Source organism: Candoia aspera, chromosome 2 (genome assembly GCF_035149785.1).
Source record: "Candoia aspera isolate rCanAsp1 chromosome 2, rCanAsp1.hap2, whole genome shotgun sequence".
NCBI classification, from domain to species: Eukaryota; Metazoa; Chordata; class Lepidosauria; order Squamata; family Boidae; genus Candoia; species Candoia aspera.
The window spans coordinates 11,003,563-11,021,891 of record NC_086154.1 but is presented as its reverse complement, the minus strand read 5'-3'; the positions used below and the strand labels follow the sequence as shown (position 1 = coordinate 11,021,891).

General features: G+C 44.8%; 5 protein-coding genes across 6 annotated transcripts in view; 3 read left to right on the top strand and 2 right to left on the bottom strand.

Annotated features, from left to right (window-relative positions):
• LOC134492167 (zinc finger protein 664-like) overlaps positions 1-2,368 on the top strand; it is a 57,843-nt gene extending 55,475 nt beyond the window's left edge. The window contains exon 2 of the mRNA XM_063296347.1: positions 1,359-2,368. Coding sequence (XP_063152417.1) covers positions 1,498-1,881 — 384 coding nt within the window. The 5' untranslated portion in view covers positions 1,359-1,497 and the 3' untranslated portion in view covers positions 1,882-2,368. The remainder of the gene's footprint in view (positions 1-1,358) is intronic.
• Positions 1-18,329, bottom strand: part of LOC134492164 (zinc finger protein 436-like) — a 210,015-nt gene that overhangs the window by 61,190 nt on the left and 130,496 nt on the right. The window lies entirely within an intron of this gene.
• LOC134492127 (zinc finger protein OZF-like) overlaps positions 1-18,329 on the bottom strand; it is a 108,340-nt gene that overhangs the window by 17,729 nt on the left and 72,282 nt on the right.
• The window catches only part of LOC134492118 (zinc finger protein OZF-like), a 161,160-nt gene continuing 159,122 nt past the window's right edge, over positions 16,292-18,329 (top strand). The window contains exon 1 of the mRNA XM_063296281.1: positions 16,292-16,514. The gene's annotated coding sequence lies outside the window, so the exon portion shown is untranslated. The remainder of the gene's footprint in view (positions 16,515-18,329) is intronic.
• Positions 16,511-18,329, top strand: part of LOC134492097 (zinc finger protein 345-like) — a 55,566-nt gene continuing 53,747 nt past the window's right edge. For both annotated transcript variants that reach the window (XM_063296247.1, XM_063296245.1), the window contains exon 1: positions 16,511-16,606. In XM_063296247.1, coding sequence (XP_063152317.1) covers positions 16,597-16,606 — 10 coding nt within the window. In that variant the 5' untranslated portion in view covers positions 16,511-16,596. The remainder of the gene's footprint in view (positions 16,607-18,329) is intronic.

Genomic DNA, 18,329 nt, shown 5'->3' with positions numbered 1-18,329 from the left:
TCCTGTGTATCCTGCATCTGCATCACCAGCCTATCTTCCTCAGCTTCCCCTCCCTGCTCATTTTAAATTTAAATTTTGAATTTAAATCCGACATCAGTCCAGCCACTCTGTGCCTCTGATGAAGTGAGCTGCAGATCACAAAAGCTTCTGCCTTTTAATTTATTTGCTGCGTTTATATCTGCCCTCAGTACTAAATTCTATGGAAGCATGACATTTCCTTATGCCCAGTTAAGAAACTGGAATGGCTAAACTGGATGTTTTGCCTGGCATTCTTCTTAGATTTGGGGCTGGTCTTCTCCATCATTGCCAGTTTAAGAGATTAAAATTAAGAAATTTTGAACGTGTTCTGTACAGCTAAGCTATGGCTTCCCTTGTAACTTTGCAACCCTCTAAAGCAGCCTTTGGTCGTGCCACATCATTGCTCCGTGGACCCCAATGGTTTTGTAGCCTTTTAAAATTATTTTGCCAGAGTCAGAGAAGTGCTGAAATGGATGCCCAGTGGATCATGGTTTGTGTGCTAGCTGTTGGCTGGTATTGAAAAGATACGTCCCAATCACATCCTGAGATATCTTCATCTTTCAGATCCAGGAGGATCTGGTTGACTTGCCTGATGATTCTCCTGATTTTGAACTGGATCCGGCGGACATTGTGAAGGTCGAGGTTCCCATGGATGGTGACAGTGAGTAGACCAAAATGCTTTGAAAAACCTGGGGATGAATTCCTTTCAGCACGAGAAGGACTTGGCTGAGCAAACTGATTTTCCGCTTAGCGACCGTGGCTTTTAGCGACAGAGTTGCCAGTCCCAATTGTGGTCACTAAGCGAGGATACCTGTTTGTTCATCACCTCCCTGCAGCCTTATTCTTCCTGCAATTGAAGGGGATGAGACCAATGTAGAGCGGGGAGCCCCTTCTGTTATGGGGCCATTCTTTGAATCGCCCTCCTATTAGAGAGAGCTGTAGTGGTGAAGGTGCTGGACTAGGAGTGGGGACACCTAGATTCCAGTCCCTCTGCAAGCATGGAAGGTCCCTGGGTGTCAGCCCGCTTGGGAGACCGGAACAATCTCAGCAGGTGGCAGTAGTCAGGTGCCCTTGTTGGGCTGGGAAGCTAAGCAGGGATAAGCCTGGAGAGTCCATGGATGGGAGACTACTTGGGAAGAAAAGGGCTGAAAGCTAGACTGTGCAGGGGGGTGAACAAACGCCCTGAGGAAGGAAATGACAAATAGTTTCTCTGTTGCTGTCAAGAAACCTGTAGCGACGTATCCATGAAATCACCAGGCATTGAGTGTCACTCCAGAGAGACTTGAGCTGACTTCTAGTGCAATATAATTGATGTCTTTCCAACTTCCTTGTTCTTCTAGGAGGCCCCGACCATCAACAGTACTTCCTCAGAGAAGCAGCGGACCTGCCCCAGGGAACGTACGGCAGTGGGAGGAAGAAGATGAGTTTCGATTCCCCGCCAAGGAGCCAGAAAGTCCCGCTGAAGGAAAATGCGCACAAATGCCAATACTGTGGGAAGTTCTCCGACTGCCGCGCCCACCTGATTATCCACGAGCGAACTCACACGGGGAGAAACCCCAGAAGTGCTCAGCTTGTGGAAAAAGCTTCACCCGGAAGGAATCTCTGATTATCCACGAGAGGTTCCACACGGGGGAGAAGCCGTACAAATGCTCGGTGTCCAGAAAAACTTTCAGTGAAAAGATCAGGCCGCTCATCCATGAGAGAACTCACACCGGGAAGAAGCTGTACAAATGCTCGGAGTGCGGGAAGAGCTTTGGGACATGCTGCAACCTCCTGAGACACCGCAGGGTCCACACGGGCGAGAAGCCGTATCACTGCTGCAACTGCGGCCAGAGTTTCCAGTATAGACCGCAGTTTGCTTAATGACCACTTCACTTAGCAACTGAAATTCCGGTCCCAATTTTGGTTGTTAAGCAAGGACTACCTGTACAATCCACGAAACGTGGTTTGTAGTTGTAGGAATTACACCCGGAGGAATTGCATCACCAATGGGCAGTCATTGGTGGGACCATAGGAATGAGAGGAAGGGCACTCTAGTTTTTAACCATTAATCAGAAATATATCCTTTAGGAGGTTGTATTTCTGCTTCCCAGAAGAACACCAGAGCAAGGGAACTTCGAATCTAGCTCTTTCCATCAGCCACAAGAGGGGTACATACAAGGCAAAGTAGCAAAGACTGATACAGCCCTTCAAAATGAGGGGTTTTGAAAGATTTAATTTGTTTATCCAGAGTGGTTTTTTTTAGTATAATTAGTTTTGCAGATGAGAATAACAAGAGGAAGTTATTTTGTTCAAAATTAATCATCTTCACTTCATTAAAAAACAGTCCAAATTACCTTGACTCCAAAGAATTGAATCTTCTTTGAATATTATGACACTTTCATAACGTGAGTTGAAGGGAAGACGTACATGGAGATTGGTATTTGTATGCTGACACAAAGGTTATGGAGTTGGTGTCCTTAAAAGTTAGGCTTTAAAAGGTCAAAATGTCATTCAGCAACTTGAAACTTTTTTTTTTCCAGGTCTGTTTATGAATCAATGAAACATCTGGGGGAGGAAAATCCACTTTTTTGTGTTTTAGTCAGACATTTGTGTAAATCTATTATGCTAACCCTATCTGTTTTCAACCAGCACCAGGGACTAGAAAATAAATGTGCAAATTCCTAAATGTTGCGTTTTTAGCTTATGAGTAAGCAGAAGGTTTTATGTTGAAATGATCCCAGGTCCTCATTATAGTCAAGTCACTTTTGCTTTGTCTTGCTTGTTGAGGAATGGAATAGAAGACCGGTGGGAGGAAGGGACTGAATTTTGTTTGGCTTTTCAACAAAGAAATGGAAGGATTACAAATGGTTACCTTCTACCGATTCCCAATTATTAATTTTTTTGTTTTAAAAAGTTCTTCTGTATTAAAGGCCTGAAAGCTATTACCCTGAGAGTAGCTGAACCAAGAGCAGTGTTCCTCACCCTCAGCGACTTTTAAGATGTGTGGACTTCAACTGCCAGAAATCCATGCTGGCTGGGGAATTCTGGGAGTTGAAGTCCACAGATCTTAAAACTCGCTGAGGGTGAGAAACACTGAGCTAGAGCGACCTGGCAGAGTGGGGATTTGAGGCCGGTCCGCAGGAGAAAATGCAGTTCTTGCTCCTCATTGCAATCCGAGTGGACCGCGGGGAGGAAAAAAATCAGTGCAGAAGGCAGACCCTAGGCCAAAAGGTTTAAGAAATAAACGTTGCTGCAACCATTCCCCCCCAGTCTCTGGTGGGTGCTGACAACCAACCGCTTTGTGCTGCTATGTACGGCGCTTAGCTCTTCCCAGAGGACTGGATCTAGTATTTTCCATCTCCAGTGGGGACCATCATGGGGGAAGTGGTTGTCCTCAATATGCTGCTTTTGTACGGGGTGTGTGAGTGTATTAATCCCACCCTTGATTGGACGGTGCTTACGGGATTCGTCTCCGGTTTATCCTCACAACAACCCTGCAAGGTAGGCTGGAAGGGGGAACGACCCTAAATTACTAAATTATTCATGTTCATCCTTGGCCATGAGGGCTCAGGCTGACGGCAGAGGCAAATCATCCGCCTCTGGACAGCCGCAGTTCTGCTCAGTCACTTAAAGAGGAACCCACTTGTGCTGGACTACCGCACCTCTTGTCCGCAGCCACTAGCTAGAACGATGGGAGTTGCACTCCAAAGTGCTCGGAGGGCGCCACCTTGGGAAAGGACCGAGGGACGCCCACGCCACCGCACGGAGAGAGAGAAGTGGTGCGCTTTTCCCCTTCTCGCCCTCTGATTGGATAACAGCGACTTCCAAGCGGTCCAATTGAAAACGAGGATTTCGAAGGCAGGGTCTACCTTCTCGCGCGGGGAGAGGAGGCGGCAGCACTTTGTCCCGCCCAGGCTTAGTTTCCATTGGCTTAAGGTCTTGTCCTTCGCTCTCACACGGAGCGTCAACCAATCCTCCCCAAGAATGAGGCGAAATGGCAATAATATCCCTCATCCTTTTCCCCGCCCAGGCCCCAGCCCTGCCTCTTCATTGGAGAGCTGGTCAGCCCTGCCCGCCTCCTTCGGTTTCCAGTGTGAAGATTCGAAAGCCTTTCCAAGGCGTGGATTGGCTGCGCTCTCAAAGGAGGGGCGGGGCTCGAAGCGAGGCGCGCGGTGCGAATGTGGCGGAAGGGAAAGAGGAGGGGGTTGTCCGAGGACCCGCCGCCGCCGCCCCCCCCAGGTGAGAGTGCGGTTTGGAGTTTCTGGGCATTGTGGTGTCATAGCCGGGAATGCCGGGACGGAGTCTTCTAGTCAAGCGCGAGCGACTTTCCTCCCATTGATCGCGATGGCTCCCTGCCGTTGTGACGTCATAGAGGGGGACTGAGTTAGCTTCGTGCGCGGTGACATCACAGCTCCCACCCTGACCTTCCGCGCGCTGTGGGGCATTTTCGGGGACTGCAGCTGATCTCCGGCCGAAATCGCATTTGGCCTCCTTGGCCAGCTTGACGCCGGAATTCGGATCTCTCCAGTAAAAACTCCAGCTTGGTGCTCAGAGCGCACTAAGGCAGCTGCCATTGGCGGTGTCTGCGTTTGCTCTCTGGCCCTTCCGCACGAACGAATTAATTGCGTTGATTAATTGTATCGATTTCTTATCTTTCTTCTGGGTAGGGTTTACTAACTATGTTCATCAGACTGATAGGCGGATCGTTTTATCTTTTTTTATAAACCGGAATTGTGGCTAGTCCTCATTCTTGGGGGAGTCTCAACATTTTGATCAACATTTCTAAATATAGATGCTAATGTTGGACTCTGCCAATCCAAATTACTAGGGATAAATTCTGTGGTCAGAAAATCATTGCCAGAGGTATAGTTGCTTGCCCATATAAACCCTGAAAATACTCTTCCCATTCCATCATGATTGTGGCATGATGACCAAGAAGGATTTTTGCCCTTTATTCTTTCAACAATGATCCTGCAAGGCAGGCTGGGCTGAGAAAAAGTGGCTGGCCCAAAGCTGCCCACTCAGCTCTGTGGGCTTGTGCAGAGTTCCCCAAACCTGATAATTTCCGGGTTGGGGACTTCAGTTTCCAAAATTCCCAGCCAGCTTAGGCATTGCTGATAATTCTGGGAGTTGGTTGAGACGTCTGGGATTTGCCGAGAGAAACTGTTCTAGTGGAAATTGTATGTTGGTCTCCCTGGTCCTTAATCACTATGATACACTTGCTATCTTTATAAAAATAAAAACTGGCTTTAAAATCAGCCTTAATATAGCAAGAAGCTTGTTGTTTATTCGTTTAGTTGCTTCTGACTCTTCGTGACTTCATGGACCAGCCCACGCCAGAGCTTCCTGTCGGTCATCAACACCTCCAGCTCCCCATCTATCCATCATTATCCATCCTGCCCTTGGTCGGCCCCTCTTCCTTTTGCCCTCCACTTCCCCTAGCATCAGCATCTTCTCCAGGGCGTCCTGTCTTCTCATTATGTGGCCAAAGTATTTCAGTTTTGCCTTTAGTATCATTCCCTCAAGTGAGCAGTCTGGCTTTATTTCCTGGAGGATGGACTGGTTTGATCTTCTGGCAGTCCAAGGCACTCTCAGAATTTTCCTCCAACACCACAGTTCCAAAGCATCGATCTTCCTTCTCTCAGCCTTCCTTATGGTCCAGCTCTCGCAGCCATAGGTTACTACGGGGAACACCATTGCTTTAACTATGCGGACATTTGTTGTCAGTGTGATGTCTCTGCTCTTAACTATTTTATCGAGATTTGTCATTGCTCTTCTCCTAAGGATTAAGCGTCTTCTGATTTCCTGACTGCAGTCAGCATCTGCAGTAATCTTCGCACCTAGAAATACAAAGTCTTTCACTGCTTCTACATTTTCTCCCTCTATTTGCCAGTTATCAATCAAGCTGGTTGCCATAATCTTGGTTTTTTTGAGGTTTAGCTGCAAACCAGCTTTTGCACTTTCTTCTTTCACCTTCATCGTAAGGCTCCTCAGTTCCTCTTTGCTTTCAGCCAGTGGTATCATCTGCATATCTGAGATTTCTTCCAGCGATTTTAACTCCAGCCTTGGATTCCTCAAGCCCAGCATGTCGCATGATGTGTTCTGCATACAAGTTGAATAGGTAGGGTGAGAGTATACAGCCCTGCCGTACTCCTTTCCCAATATTAAACCAGTCCGTTGTTCCGTGGCCTGTTCTTACTGTTGCTACTCGGTCGTTACACAGATTCTTCAGGAGGCATACAAGATGACTTGGTATCCCCATACCACTAAGAACTTGCCACAATATGTTATGGTCCACACAGTGAAAGGCTTTAGAATAGTCAATAAAACAGAAATAGATGTTTTTCTGAAACTCCCTGGCTTTTTCCATTATTCAGCGGATATTGGCAATTTGGTCCCTAGTTCCTCTGCCTTTTCTAAATCCAGCTTGTGCATCTGGCAATTCTCGCTCCATGAATTGCTGAAGTCTACCTTGCAGGATCTTGAGCATTACCTTACTGGCATGTGAAATGAGTGCCACTGTTCGATAGTTTGAACATTCTTTAGTGTTTCCCTTTTTTGGTATGGTGATATAAGTTGATTTTTTCCAGTTTGATGGCCATTCTTCTGTTTTCCAAATTTGCTGGCATATAGCATGCATTACCTTGACAGCATCATCTTGCAAGATCTTGAACAGTTCAGCTGGGATGCTGTCTCATCTCCTGCTGCCTTGTTATTAGCAATGCTTCTTAAGGCCCATTCGACCTCACTCTTCAGGATGTCTGGCTCTAGCTCACTGACCACACCTTCAAAGCTATCCCCGATATTGTTATCCTTCCTATACAGGTCTTCCGTATATTCTTGCCACCTTTTCTTGATCTCTTCTTCTTCTGTTAGGTCCTTGCCATCTCTGTTTTTGATCATACCCATTTTTGCCTGGAATTTACCTCCGATGTTTCTAATTTTCTGGAAGAGGTCTCTTGTCCTTCCTATTCTATTGTCTTCTTCCACTTCCGCACACTGCTTGTTTGAAAATAATTCCTTACCTCTTCTGGCTAACCTCTGGAATTTTGCATTTAATTGGGCATATCTCCCCCCATCAGTGTTGCCTTTTGCTTTCCTTCTTTCTTGGGCTACTTCTAGTGTCTCAGCAGACAGCCATTTTGCCTTCTTGGTTTTCTCTTTCTTTGGGATGTATTTTGTTGCCGCCACCTGAACAATGTTGTGAACTTCTGTCCATAGTTCTTCTGGGACCCTATCTACTAAGTCCAGTCCCTTAAATCTATTCTTCACCTCCACTGCATATTCCTTAGGAATATTAGTGAGCTCATATCTAGCTGATCTGTGGGTCTTCCCTAATCTCTTTAGTCTGATCCTAAATTGTGCAAGAAGAAGTTCGTGATCTGAACTACAGTCAGCTCCAGGTCTTGTTTTTACCGACTGTATAGATGTCCACCACCTTTGGCTGCAAAGGATGTAGTCAATCTGATTTCAGTGTTGTCCATCTGGTGAAGTCCATGTATAAAGCCGTCTCTTAGGTTGTTGGAAGAGAGTGTTTGTTATGCAGAGTGAGTTGTCTTGGCAAAATTCTATCAGCCTATGTCCTGCTTTGTTTTGTTTTCCCAGGCCATGCTTACCTGTAATTGCAGGTGTCATCTGGCTGCCCACCTTAGCATTCCAGTGTCCCATGATGAAAATAACATCTCTTTTAGGCGTGTTGTCCAGTAGGTGCTGCAGATCCTCATAGAACCACTCTACTTCAGCTTCTTCAGCATCTGTGGTTGGGGCGTATATTTGGATCACTGTGATGTTAGATGGCTTGCCCTGAATTCGAACTGAGATCATTCTATCGTTTTTTGGATTGTATCCAAGCACTGCTTTAACCACTTTACTATTAATTATGAAGGCTACTCCATTTCTTCTGTGGTCCTCTTGTCCACAGTAGTAGATCTGGTGGTCATTTGATGTGAAGTGGCCCATTCCAGTCCATTTCAGTTCACTGATGCCCAGAATGTCTATCTTTAATCTTGACATCTCACCAATAACCACATCCAATTTGCCCTGGCTCATAGATCTTACATTCCAGGTTCCAGTGGTGTGTTGATCCTTAGAACATCGGATTTGCCGTTCACCACCAGCACCATCGGCCGCTAGCCGTCCTTTCGGCTTTGAGCTAGCTGCGTCATCACGTCTGGGGCTAGTTGAACTCATCCTCTGTTCCTCCCCAGTAGCATTTTGACCATCTTCTGACCTGGGGGTCTCATCTTCCAATGGTATACCGACATATCTCTGGTTGTACTGATCCATTTAGTTTTCACGGCAAGAATACTGAGGTGGGTTGCCATGACCTTCCCCAGGGATCGCATTTAGTCTGACCTCTCTGTCATGACCTTCCCGTCTTGGGTGGCCCTTCATGGTTTAGCTCATGGCATCATTGAGGTGCTCAAGCTCCAGCACCACGACAAGGTAACGATCCTTTGCTGAAGAGCAAGAAGCTAGCTGACCAATTTGTCAAGAGATCATTCCTGGTGGGGCAGAAGCAGGGGGCAGTTTAAACTCATGAAAGTCAACTAAGGCTGCATCTTCTAATGTTTTGTGAATTTGCAAACAAAGGTTTGGAGGGGTTGACTTTTGAGGGAAGCCACCAGCTTGTGCACATTGATATGTTTGACAGACCTTGGTGAAGGAGTTGGGTGTTGTTGGCAGCCAGACGTGTAAGGTGTTACTTTCATCGCATTTAGGGAAAATTGGTGGAAGGCCAGTGTGATGATGTGGCTGATAGGCTTCTTGATGCAGTTGATTGCGTATTAAACCACTCTCTGGATCGGCCAGGGGAATTCTGGGAGTTGAAGTCCACACATCTTGAAATTGCCAAGGTTGAGAAACACTGGTCTGGATGATCAGAGCAATTCTCTTCAAAGCTCTGCTTGGCAGACAAATATCCCCAGAACCGCACGAGTTCTTGCTCTGTTTGCATTTGTATTTTATAGAATGCGTGCTTTGCGAGCAGCAGGTTAGTTTAGGATTGATTCCTGGCTATATTAAGTGGACTATTAGGTGGGTTGTGCTGTTCTTATGTTGTTTTACTCTATTTTATTGTTTTCATTGTTGTGAGCGGTGGGTGGGTCTGTGGCCTGTAATAAAGACTTTTTAAGAAAGGTTAAATTCCAAAATACGTACAATTGGGGATTATAGCTGAATCATTTTGGTCACAAAGGTGTAGCTAGTCTGGGGCAAATTACTCTGTTTTGGCATGAACCTTTAGTGGCGTTTAAAAGATGAGGGCTTTTGACTTGAGGTCCTTTAGCAGTAGATTATGTACATCCGTACGTATGTATGTGTATGTATGTATGTGTATAAAAGTTTTAAGAACAATAATGAGAACAACCACAAACTAAATTAGAAGAGAAAAAGTGAAAAGAAAAAAAAATAGAATAACCTAAAAGTGCAATAGGAAAAGAAAATAGAAGGAAAGAAAAAAAAGAGAACAAGATACAAAGAAAGATGTAAAGGCATAAGGAAGTGGCTTCCCATATTCTTCACAGCTGTTATAAGTACAATTATATTTTAACCTCTCTCTCTAAAGTTACATCGTGATTCCTGTCTAATCAGTAAAACATAAATGACTAGTTCATTTTTTTCATTTTTCTGCAAAAAGTCCATAAGGGGTTTCCAGTCACCAGTAAATGTAGATATTGTCTTTTCTCTGATCAAAGAAGTTAATTTATCCATTTCAGCAAGATCTACCTTTAGCAGTAGATTCTATGGAAATTGAACCTAGAACTTTATATACAGTGTACCAGCCTCCAATTACCCTGATGCTCAGGAAGTGCGTGTAGGCAAGCAAGTGGGTTGATGAAGGAAGGGTTGTGTTGTTTAATCCGTTCCCCTCCCCAGTGGAGATATGGCCAGGCGTTATACAAGACAGAAGGAGCGCTCTATATTGCCTTGTTGGACAGCACCTAGTAACCCTTTTTACAAGCTTCTCTCTTTTATGAGCTTGATTTATATGGCAGCCTTACAGGTAGTCCTCACTTAACGACCACAATTGGGACTGGAATTTCAGTTGCTAAGCAAAGTAGTCATTAAGTGAATCTGGCCTGATTTTACGATGCTTTTTGTGGTGATCGTTAAGCGAATCACCGTGGGGTTAAGCAAACCATATGGTTGTTAAGTCAATTACACAGTTCCCCATCGATTTTGCTTGCCAGAAGCCGGCCAGGAAGGTCAAAAATAGCGATCACATGACCACAGGATGCTGTGATGGTCAAAAATGTGAACTGGTTGCCAAGCATCCAAATCATGACCATGTCGTGCGGATGCCATAACGGTTGTAAGTTTGAGTACCGGTTGTAAGTCGTTTTTTTCAGCACTGCCGTAAGTTCGAACCATCACTGAAAGAATAGTTGTTAAGCGAGGACTACCTGTATACCCTGGAACCTTCTTCTGCTGGAGAATTAGGACCATCTTTCACCTCTCTCAAAGCACACAGTCAGGGACCCCTCAAGGGAAAACTAATCATGCCTTGAGAGAGAGCAACTGATCCCAGCCATTCTCCCTGAAAAACCCACTGAAAATAACTCAGTTCTGCCAGCCACCCTTATCTTTGCTTTGCCAGCAGCCAGCCTCGAGAGCTCCAGTGCTCGGTTGCTCCAAAGGTCGGCCCTTGGAAACGTTTCAGGAAATTTCAGCTGCTTCCAAGGACAGACCCTTGCCTTGGTTAAAAAGAGGACTGGGAGGACAATGACAGTTCAGCTTTGCATAGGGGAATTAAAGAAAGTGCCTCATAAGAATTACTATTTATTTATTTGTTTGTTTGTTTTAATTTTTATCCCTTTATTATTTTTTTATAAATAACTCTAGCTTGCAGGTTTTAGGTTCAAATCACTGGGAAGGAACCTCGAATTCTGCATTTCCCTAATGGCATCATGGAGGGAAATATCCACTCTTGCCCCAAAATGCAAGCAAGGAGCTTGTGAGGAGGCCAGCTGCAACACACAGCACCCTCTTCATGGGGAGTGGCAGAGAAGGACCGCCAATGTGCCCCCCCGCCTTTCTGCCAGTCCATTACATGACCTCGTTGGCCAAGGTGGAAAAGTAGATAACAGGTGCGTTATGTTATATTTCCTTGAAGAGTTTTGTTGGCCTTCTTACTCTTCCTTTCTAACAGGCCCTGATAGATAGCTGTGTGCATAGAAACAAGGTAAGGTGTACATTCCAAGGATAGTTTCTCCAGAGGAAAGGCATTGTTTAATAACGGTCAAGGAGCCCTAGCAAGGATGGAAGGAAGTTCCTAATATGGAATGAGGTTAAGGTGGAGTATGGCTAACTGAGTTGTTGTTGCTGTTAGTTGCCTTCGAATCGTTTACAACTCATGGCGACCCTGTGTATAACAGAACGAAACGCTGTTCGGTCTTGCACCATATGCCTGACTGTTCCAAAGTTTGCATCCATTGTTGCCATGATTGTATCAATCCTTTGCATTGCAGGTCTTCCTCTTTTCCGTTGGCCCTTGACTTTACCAAACATGATGTCCTTCTCAAGCGATCGGTCTTTCCTGACAAGCCCAAAGTTTGAGAGTCTAAGCCTAGTTTTCTTCACTTCTAGGGAACATTCTGGTTGTATTTCTTCTAAAACTGATTTGTTTGTTCTTCTGGCAGTCCATGGTATTTTCAGTAATCTTCGCCAACACCACAATTCAAATGCATCGATTCTTCTTCTATCTTCCTTTTTTTGATGTCCAACTTTCACAGGGTGTTAGAATAGAGACTGAGTCAGAGGATGAATGGGACAGCTGGGAAAAACAGCTAAGCCAAGCCAAGGAAAAAACTGAAGAAGACTTACAATTAAAGAAAGGCCTCGAGTGGGAAGAAGCTGAAGGAGCCAGGAAGTGAATCGGGTTCGCCACCACCAATCAGCGCTCGAGAGCTGTGTGCAGCAAGGAGGGCCGAGCAACGGGAAGCCCGATTGGCTCCTATGCGAAAAAGGCGGGAAAGCCAAAGATATAAAAAGTGAAGGCAAAGCCAATTGTTGGAAACAACCGTTCCTCTCTACAGCCCCACGATTTCTCCTCAGTGTGTTCAGAGCTGTCTTTGAATTCTGAAAGCGCCCTTGATCTTGATAACCCCGATCTTCCTGTAGAGCCTGTCATTCTCCTGCCTGCTTCTCCCGTTGTCTCGGCTCCTAATTCCGCATTTCCTTAAGGACTTAATTGCCTCAGCAGTCACTGCCATTTCTCTGCCTTAGAGCACTTTGTGCAGCGGGGCTCCAACTGTCAGCCTGACATGATCGTTCAGCTGTCAGCTCCTGAACTCAGCCCTGTTGTAACTGTATCTACACCTTTCGCCCCAGCATTGTATACTTACCTTTGATTCCTTCGGAAAGCCACTGTCACCGCCTCACCTTAGTCTGTCTCAATTCTCCAGTTCTACCATCGATTCGTCTTGTTAAATACTCAGTTCACCAGATTCCTCTACCTCAGCTTCTGTGTTAATTCTACTCCCTCGGAACCGCCCTGTTTAACGCCTCAGAGTCAACGGCTTCTACAATCTTCAACCAAAATAAAATAGCACGGTGCAAACAATCCAATTACTCCTCATTTGTATTCTGTCTGTTGCCTATGACTTCCTTTGTTTATACCTTAATTTTAAGAATCAGTTTTCCTCAGAGTTAATTACCTTGCATGTAGAATCCATTCTTTTCCTATTCAGAATTCCATAATGAATTCAGTTTCAAAAACTGAAATAATAAATTTCTGTTAATTATTATTAGACCTTCCACTGAGGTAAAATTAGCTTAATAAAGAATTGTTATTAATTAATTCAGAGTCTATCGCCTAAACAGGACACAGGCATCTGTGGCAATTGAGAAGACGATGGCATGAGTCAGACGCACCTTTGTTTCTAAACTGACATCTTTACTCCTGAAAACTTGAGATAGGTCTTTGATGGCAGATTTTCCCAGCGCCATACGTCGTTTGATTTCTTGATTACTACTTCCCTTGGCATTGATTGTTGATCTGAGTAGAATGAAATTGTTGACAACTTCAATTTCTTCTCCATTTATTGTGACATTGTTTATTGGTGCATTTGTGAGAATCTTTCTCTTCTTCACATTCAGGTGTAGTCTGTAATGCTGACTACAATATTTGATCTTCATCAGCAAGTACTTCAACTCTTCTTCATTTCCAGCAAGCAAAGGTGTATCATCTGCATATCGCAGGTTGTTAATGAGTCTTCCACCAATTCTGATACCCTGTTCTTTGTACTTTCCTGCTTCTTGAATTATTTGTTCAGTGTACATATTGAATAAGTAGGGTGAAAGTATACAACCTTGCTGCACACCTTTTCCAATTTTGAACCACTCGGTGTCACCATTTTCTGTTCTAACGACTGCTTCTTGATCCGTGTACAGGTCCCACATGAATACAATTAAGTGCTCTGGAATTCCCATTCTTGGTAATATTAGCCATAACTTGTTATGGTCCACACAGTCAAACGCCTTTGCATAATCAATGAAACAGAGGTAAACATCTTTCTGGTGTTCTTTACATTCAGCCAAGATCCATCTGACATCAGCAATGATATTTCTCGTACCGCGTCCTCTTCTAAATCCAGCCTGGACTTCTGGTAGTTCTCTATCAATGTAAGGCTGCAAAAGTTGTTGAATTATTTGCAGCAAAATTTTGCTAGCACATGAAATTAATCAAATTGTTCGGTAATTTCCACATTCTGTTTGATCTCCTTTCTTTGAAATGGTATGAATACGGATCTCTTCCAATCAGTTGGCCACGTCGTTGTCTTCCAGACTTCTTGACATAGAAGAGTAAGTGCTTCCACTGCTGTGTCTGATTGTTGAAATATCTCAATTGGTAATCCATCAATTCCTGGAGCCTTGTTTTTCACCAATGCCTTCAGTGCAGCTTGAACATCCTTCATTACCGATGGTTCTTGGTCATATTCTACCTCCTGAAATAACTGAACATTGACTAGCTCTTTTTTCATACATTGATTCCGTATATTCCTTCCATCTTCTCTTGATACTACCTGCGTCATTTAATGTATTGCCCATAGAATCTTTAAGGATAGCAACTTGGGGCTTGAATTTTCTCTTCAGCATTTCCAGCTTGAGAAATGTTGATCATGTTCTTCCTCTTTGATTTTCTAACTCTAGGTCTTTACATATTTCATCATAATATTTTTCCTTATCTTTTCGAGCTGCCCTTTGAAATTTTCTATTTGGCTCTCTTACTATGTTCTTTCTTCCATTAGCTTTAGCTACTTGGTGTTTAAAAGCAAGTTCCAGAGTCTCATCTGACATCCATTTGGATCTTTTCTTTCTTTCCTGCCGTTTTAATGATCTTTCACTTTCTTTGCATATTATGTTCTTAATATCTTCCCACAACTCTTCTGGTCTTCGGTCATCAGTGTTTAATGCATCAAATCTATTTTTGAGGCGATCTCTAAATTCAGGTGGGATGTTTTCTAGATCATACTTTTGCACTCTTGGACTTGCTTTAATTTTCTTCAGCTTCAGCTTGAATTTGTGCATGAGCAATGGATGATCTGTCCCGCAGTCAGCTCCTGGCTTTATCTTAACTGATGTAAGGACGGAGAACCCAGAAGCAATAGCTAATTGCGACTGGGTGCTCCAACCTTACACATCAGGGGGAAAGAAGGATAGAGGAGAAACAATGGAGGGGCAAGGGAGGAGAAGAGAGCAGCTAGCAGTAACCCCACTCACAACTGAGAGATTGCGAAGCCACCATCATGCAAGCTGTCATTGCAGAGGAGGGGGTGGGACAAAGAAAAGGCGGGATGCTTAAGGAGGGAGGCAGGAGGAAGTGGAGCCAGTTGTGGCTTTGATAGAGTGAGATAAAGACCTAATAAAGAACTTTAGAATAATTTTATTCTACTGGTGCTGCACGCTTTGAAACTGGTACATGTACTTTTCTGGCGGTTGGGAGATTTAAAAAGTCTTCACGTTAGCATTGACTCCTTGTGATTTTATGGAGATACTGTTTTCATGGCAACAATCTGGGACTGACCTGCCACTGCCGTCTTCTGGGATGTTTTTTTTCCTTCCAAGTCTAGTCAACACTCTCCCATCCATGTATTAACCAGGTTCAACTCTGCTTAACCCAGCCCTTTTTTTAAAATAGCTATTGAGGACCGTTTGGGATGTTCAGGTGTAGAGGTAGTCTTCGCATACCACTTGTTTAGTGACCATTCAAAGTTAGGATGGTGCTGAAAAGGAGACTTCCACCTGGTCCTCAAACTTGTGGCCCTGAAAGCAATTTGGGTGCTGGCAACCGACCAGCATTTATGACAGTTGCAGTGTCTTGCAGTCCCATAATTGCTGTTTGCCACCTTCACATCTGGCTCCTGATTAATGACCCACAGTGATTCGCTTAATGACTGCAGCCAGAATTGATGTTGTAAGTCAGCGCATTCACATGATGTCTTTGTTTTTTAATTTACTGTATATATCCAATTTATTCCCCACCCATCTCACTCAGAGAGCGACTTAATGACCGAGCTGCTTAGTTACAGAGTTGCCGGTCCCAACTGCAGTCAGAAAGGAGGACTACCTGGGACTTTCGGTGGGATCATGGCTGACTGAGGAGCTTTGTCTGTGGGCTCTGCAGGCAGAACTGACAATGTGCAATTTTTATTTATTTTTTGACTTGGGGAAGTTTTTCCTGTAGCCCAGTGCTTTTTCATGAATAAAGAAAAAGCTCAGAATCACCCCAGTTGCTCCCCTGAACGCCGTCTTCTGGCCAGAGAATTGCAGCGTTTGCGACGATCTGGTAAGAGATGACTGGAGGAGGAGACATCACCATATCCTAGCCGCATTTGCAGCCTTAAAGGGACATTAGATTGAGCCACCCTATTTCTAAATCACCCAATTTATATATTTTTAAAGTTTTATATACCCCAAGAGAGACTTTCAACATCAAGAATAAGCAGACTCTCTTTGTGCTTATCATTATTTCTGGAATAAATTTTAATTTTTTAAAAAAAGTTTTTGCTTGTTTTCCTGATTAAGGTTTAAGGAGGACTGAGAATAAATAATTGCCTTCCTGTTACCATTTCTGTACTGAATTTGAAGGATTGAATATTTTCCTACACGTTGGATTTCTTGTTTTGAATCTTCAGCCTTCTGTTCACTTTCTCTGGGACCTGCTTGTTAGCGCAGTTTCCCTTGTGCCAACTTCACTCAGAAGTCCCCTGTTATCTCATTAACTCCTCTCTGCACAAGTCAAGTATCTATGGGGGCACCATATTTGTTCTTGTTTGCTCATGTGCAGCCATTTTATAGATAATAATTAAACTAACACTTGTGTTTGAATCTTACAGAGAAAAAGGATGCCAATAAGAGTCTTCTTGGCAAATGAGAATCACAAGCAGACTTCAAAAGGAAAGGAAATAAAGCCAGCAATCAAATCTTTTCCACTTTCTCCAGAGAACCCGAAAACTCTTCTTCCCCAGCAGGTGACAGACAAGGGAGAGAAAAACAGGAAGAGAGTTTTTGAGGTGGAAAAATGGATTGTGTGGAACTCAAATATTACATAAAAAGGTCAAGGGAGGTAATTTCCAAATTCAGAAAAAGAGGGAAATGCCTGGAAGTCAGTGGGGAGGAAAAGGTCACTTGGATAGCCATGTAGGCAGACAGTAACGCAAGCCTCACCGTGTGAGGAAGGAAAGAGTTGCTTGAATCAAAGCACCACCAAAGAAGGGATCAGAAATAGTTTTGATCTCGAGAATCCAAGAATATCAGTGGTGGAAAAGCCCCACAGAGGTGTATATTGTGGGAAAAGCACAGATTACAGATCACAGCTGATTATGCATGAGGGGACCCACACCGGCAAGGAGGCCTGCCAGTGTTCTCAAAGTGGCAAAATTGACATAATTTTTTTGTATTTGACAAAATACAAAATTGTATTGACAACTTCCTTGGCTCGGGGGTTGCACATTCCTAGATTGCCATCTAGTGACATGAGGCTGAAAAAAACACTCGTCTGGCATCTACCTTAGTAAGATTTTTTGGTTGATTCTGTTCCATCAAGTCTTTTTCGACTCCCATCGACCACATCAATAGATTTTTCTCCATGATGTTCTATTCCTAACCTGTTATTTCAGGTCTCCCAAGGGTGCACTCATCGCCACTGCAACTGAGCAAAAATGTTGTTTGCAAGAAGCAGGAAGTAAACCAAGGGAAAGCACTCTGGGGGGAAATGGCGTGCAAACAGGCAAACGACAAAGTGCACCTCCCTTACATTGCGGAGCCTAAATCTTGCTAGAGGGCAGAATTACTCTGAGCAGCCTTCCCCATTCTCAGAGGAGTTCGCTTTCAGCCTTGAGGATTCCCAGGCCACTTGGGCACAACACTTGGAGGGCACTAGCTTGAAGATCAAAAGCTGATCAAAAGATTCCTGCGCTTTTGCAGGGCTTGGCTGTCGGTGGAGATCAAACCCTCTCTGCCTTCTAAAACTTCGTTCCTGATTTCTTGGGGCTCTAAAGGATTTAGGACCCGGGAGCCCCAACAGGCCACAGGCTCCAAGAGAGCCAGCTTCACTCTGCTGGCCAGGGCTGCTTCAAAGCACGCCCAGGGTCTCGGAGCCGGTGTTCCCAGCAAGCCAGCTTTGATCCTGCAGGAACCCTAAAGGCTCAATGCCATGTGTGCCTCTAAATTCACTTGCACAGCAATCTCCCTTAGGTTAAAGCGAGAGTGACACGTATGGGGCAGGGCCTACAAAAGTGGGGCTTAGGAAGAGGGGGAGACTGTCTCTATATGGTAAAAGAAACTGACAACTGGCCTCCAGCTGCTGCTGCTTAACGCCAGGTCAGTTAACAACAAGGCCCCCCTCATAAGTGATTTGATCATGGAGGAGGGGGCAGACCTGGTGTGTATCACCGGAACCTGGCTGCTGGGCCCTGAAAGAGGAGTGGCTTTGTTAGAGGTGTGCCCGGTTGGGTTTCGGGTATGGCACCAGCCGAGATGCCAGGGCAGGGGAGGAGGGGTGGCAGTTATCATCCAAGTCTCTAGTGGCCTTCAGGGGCCCTGCTCCGCAAGTAGCTGATTGTGAGACCCTGTTCTTCGAGTTGGGTGCCTGAGAGCAGTAGGGAGTGTTGCTGCTGTACCAGCCTCCGAGCTGCGTGGCAACCTCCCTGCCTGAGCTGCTCGAGGGTGTCTCAGGGTTGAGTTCCCCAGGCTTATGGTTCTGGGGGACTTCAACCTGCCATCGCTGGGGTGGGCCTCGGTGGCAGCCCGGGAGTTCAGGGGCCTGACTCAGATTATTCTGGACCCAACTCAAGACAGTGGCCTCACACCAGACTTAGTTTTCTTGT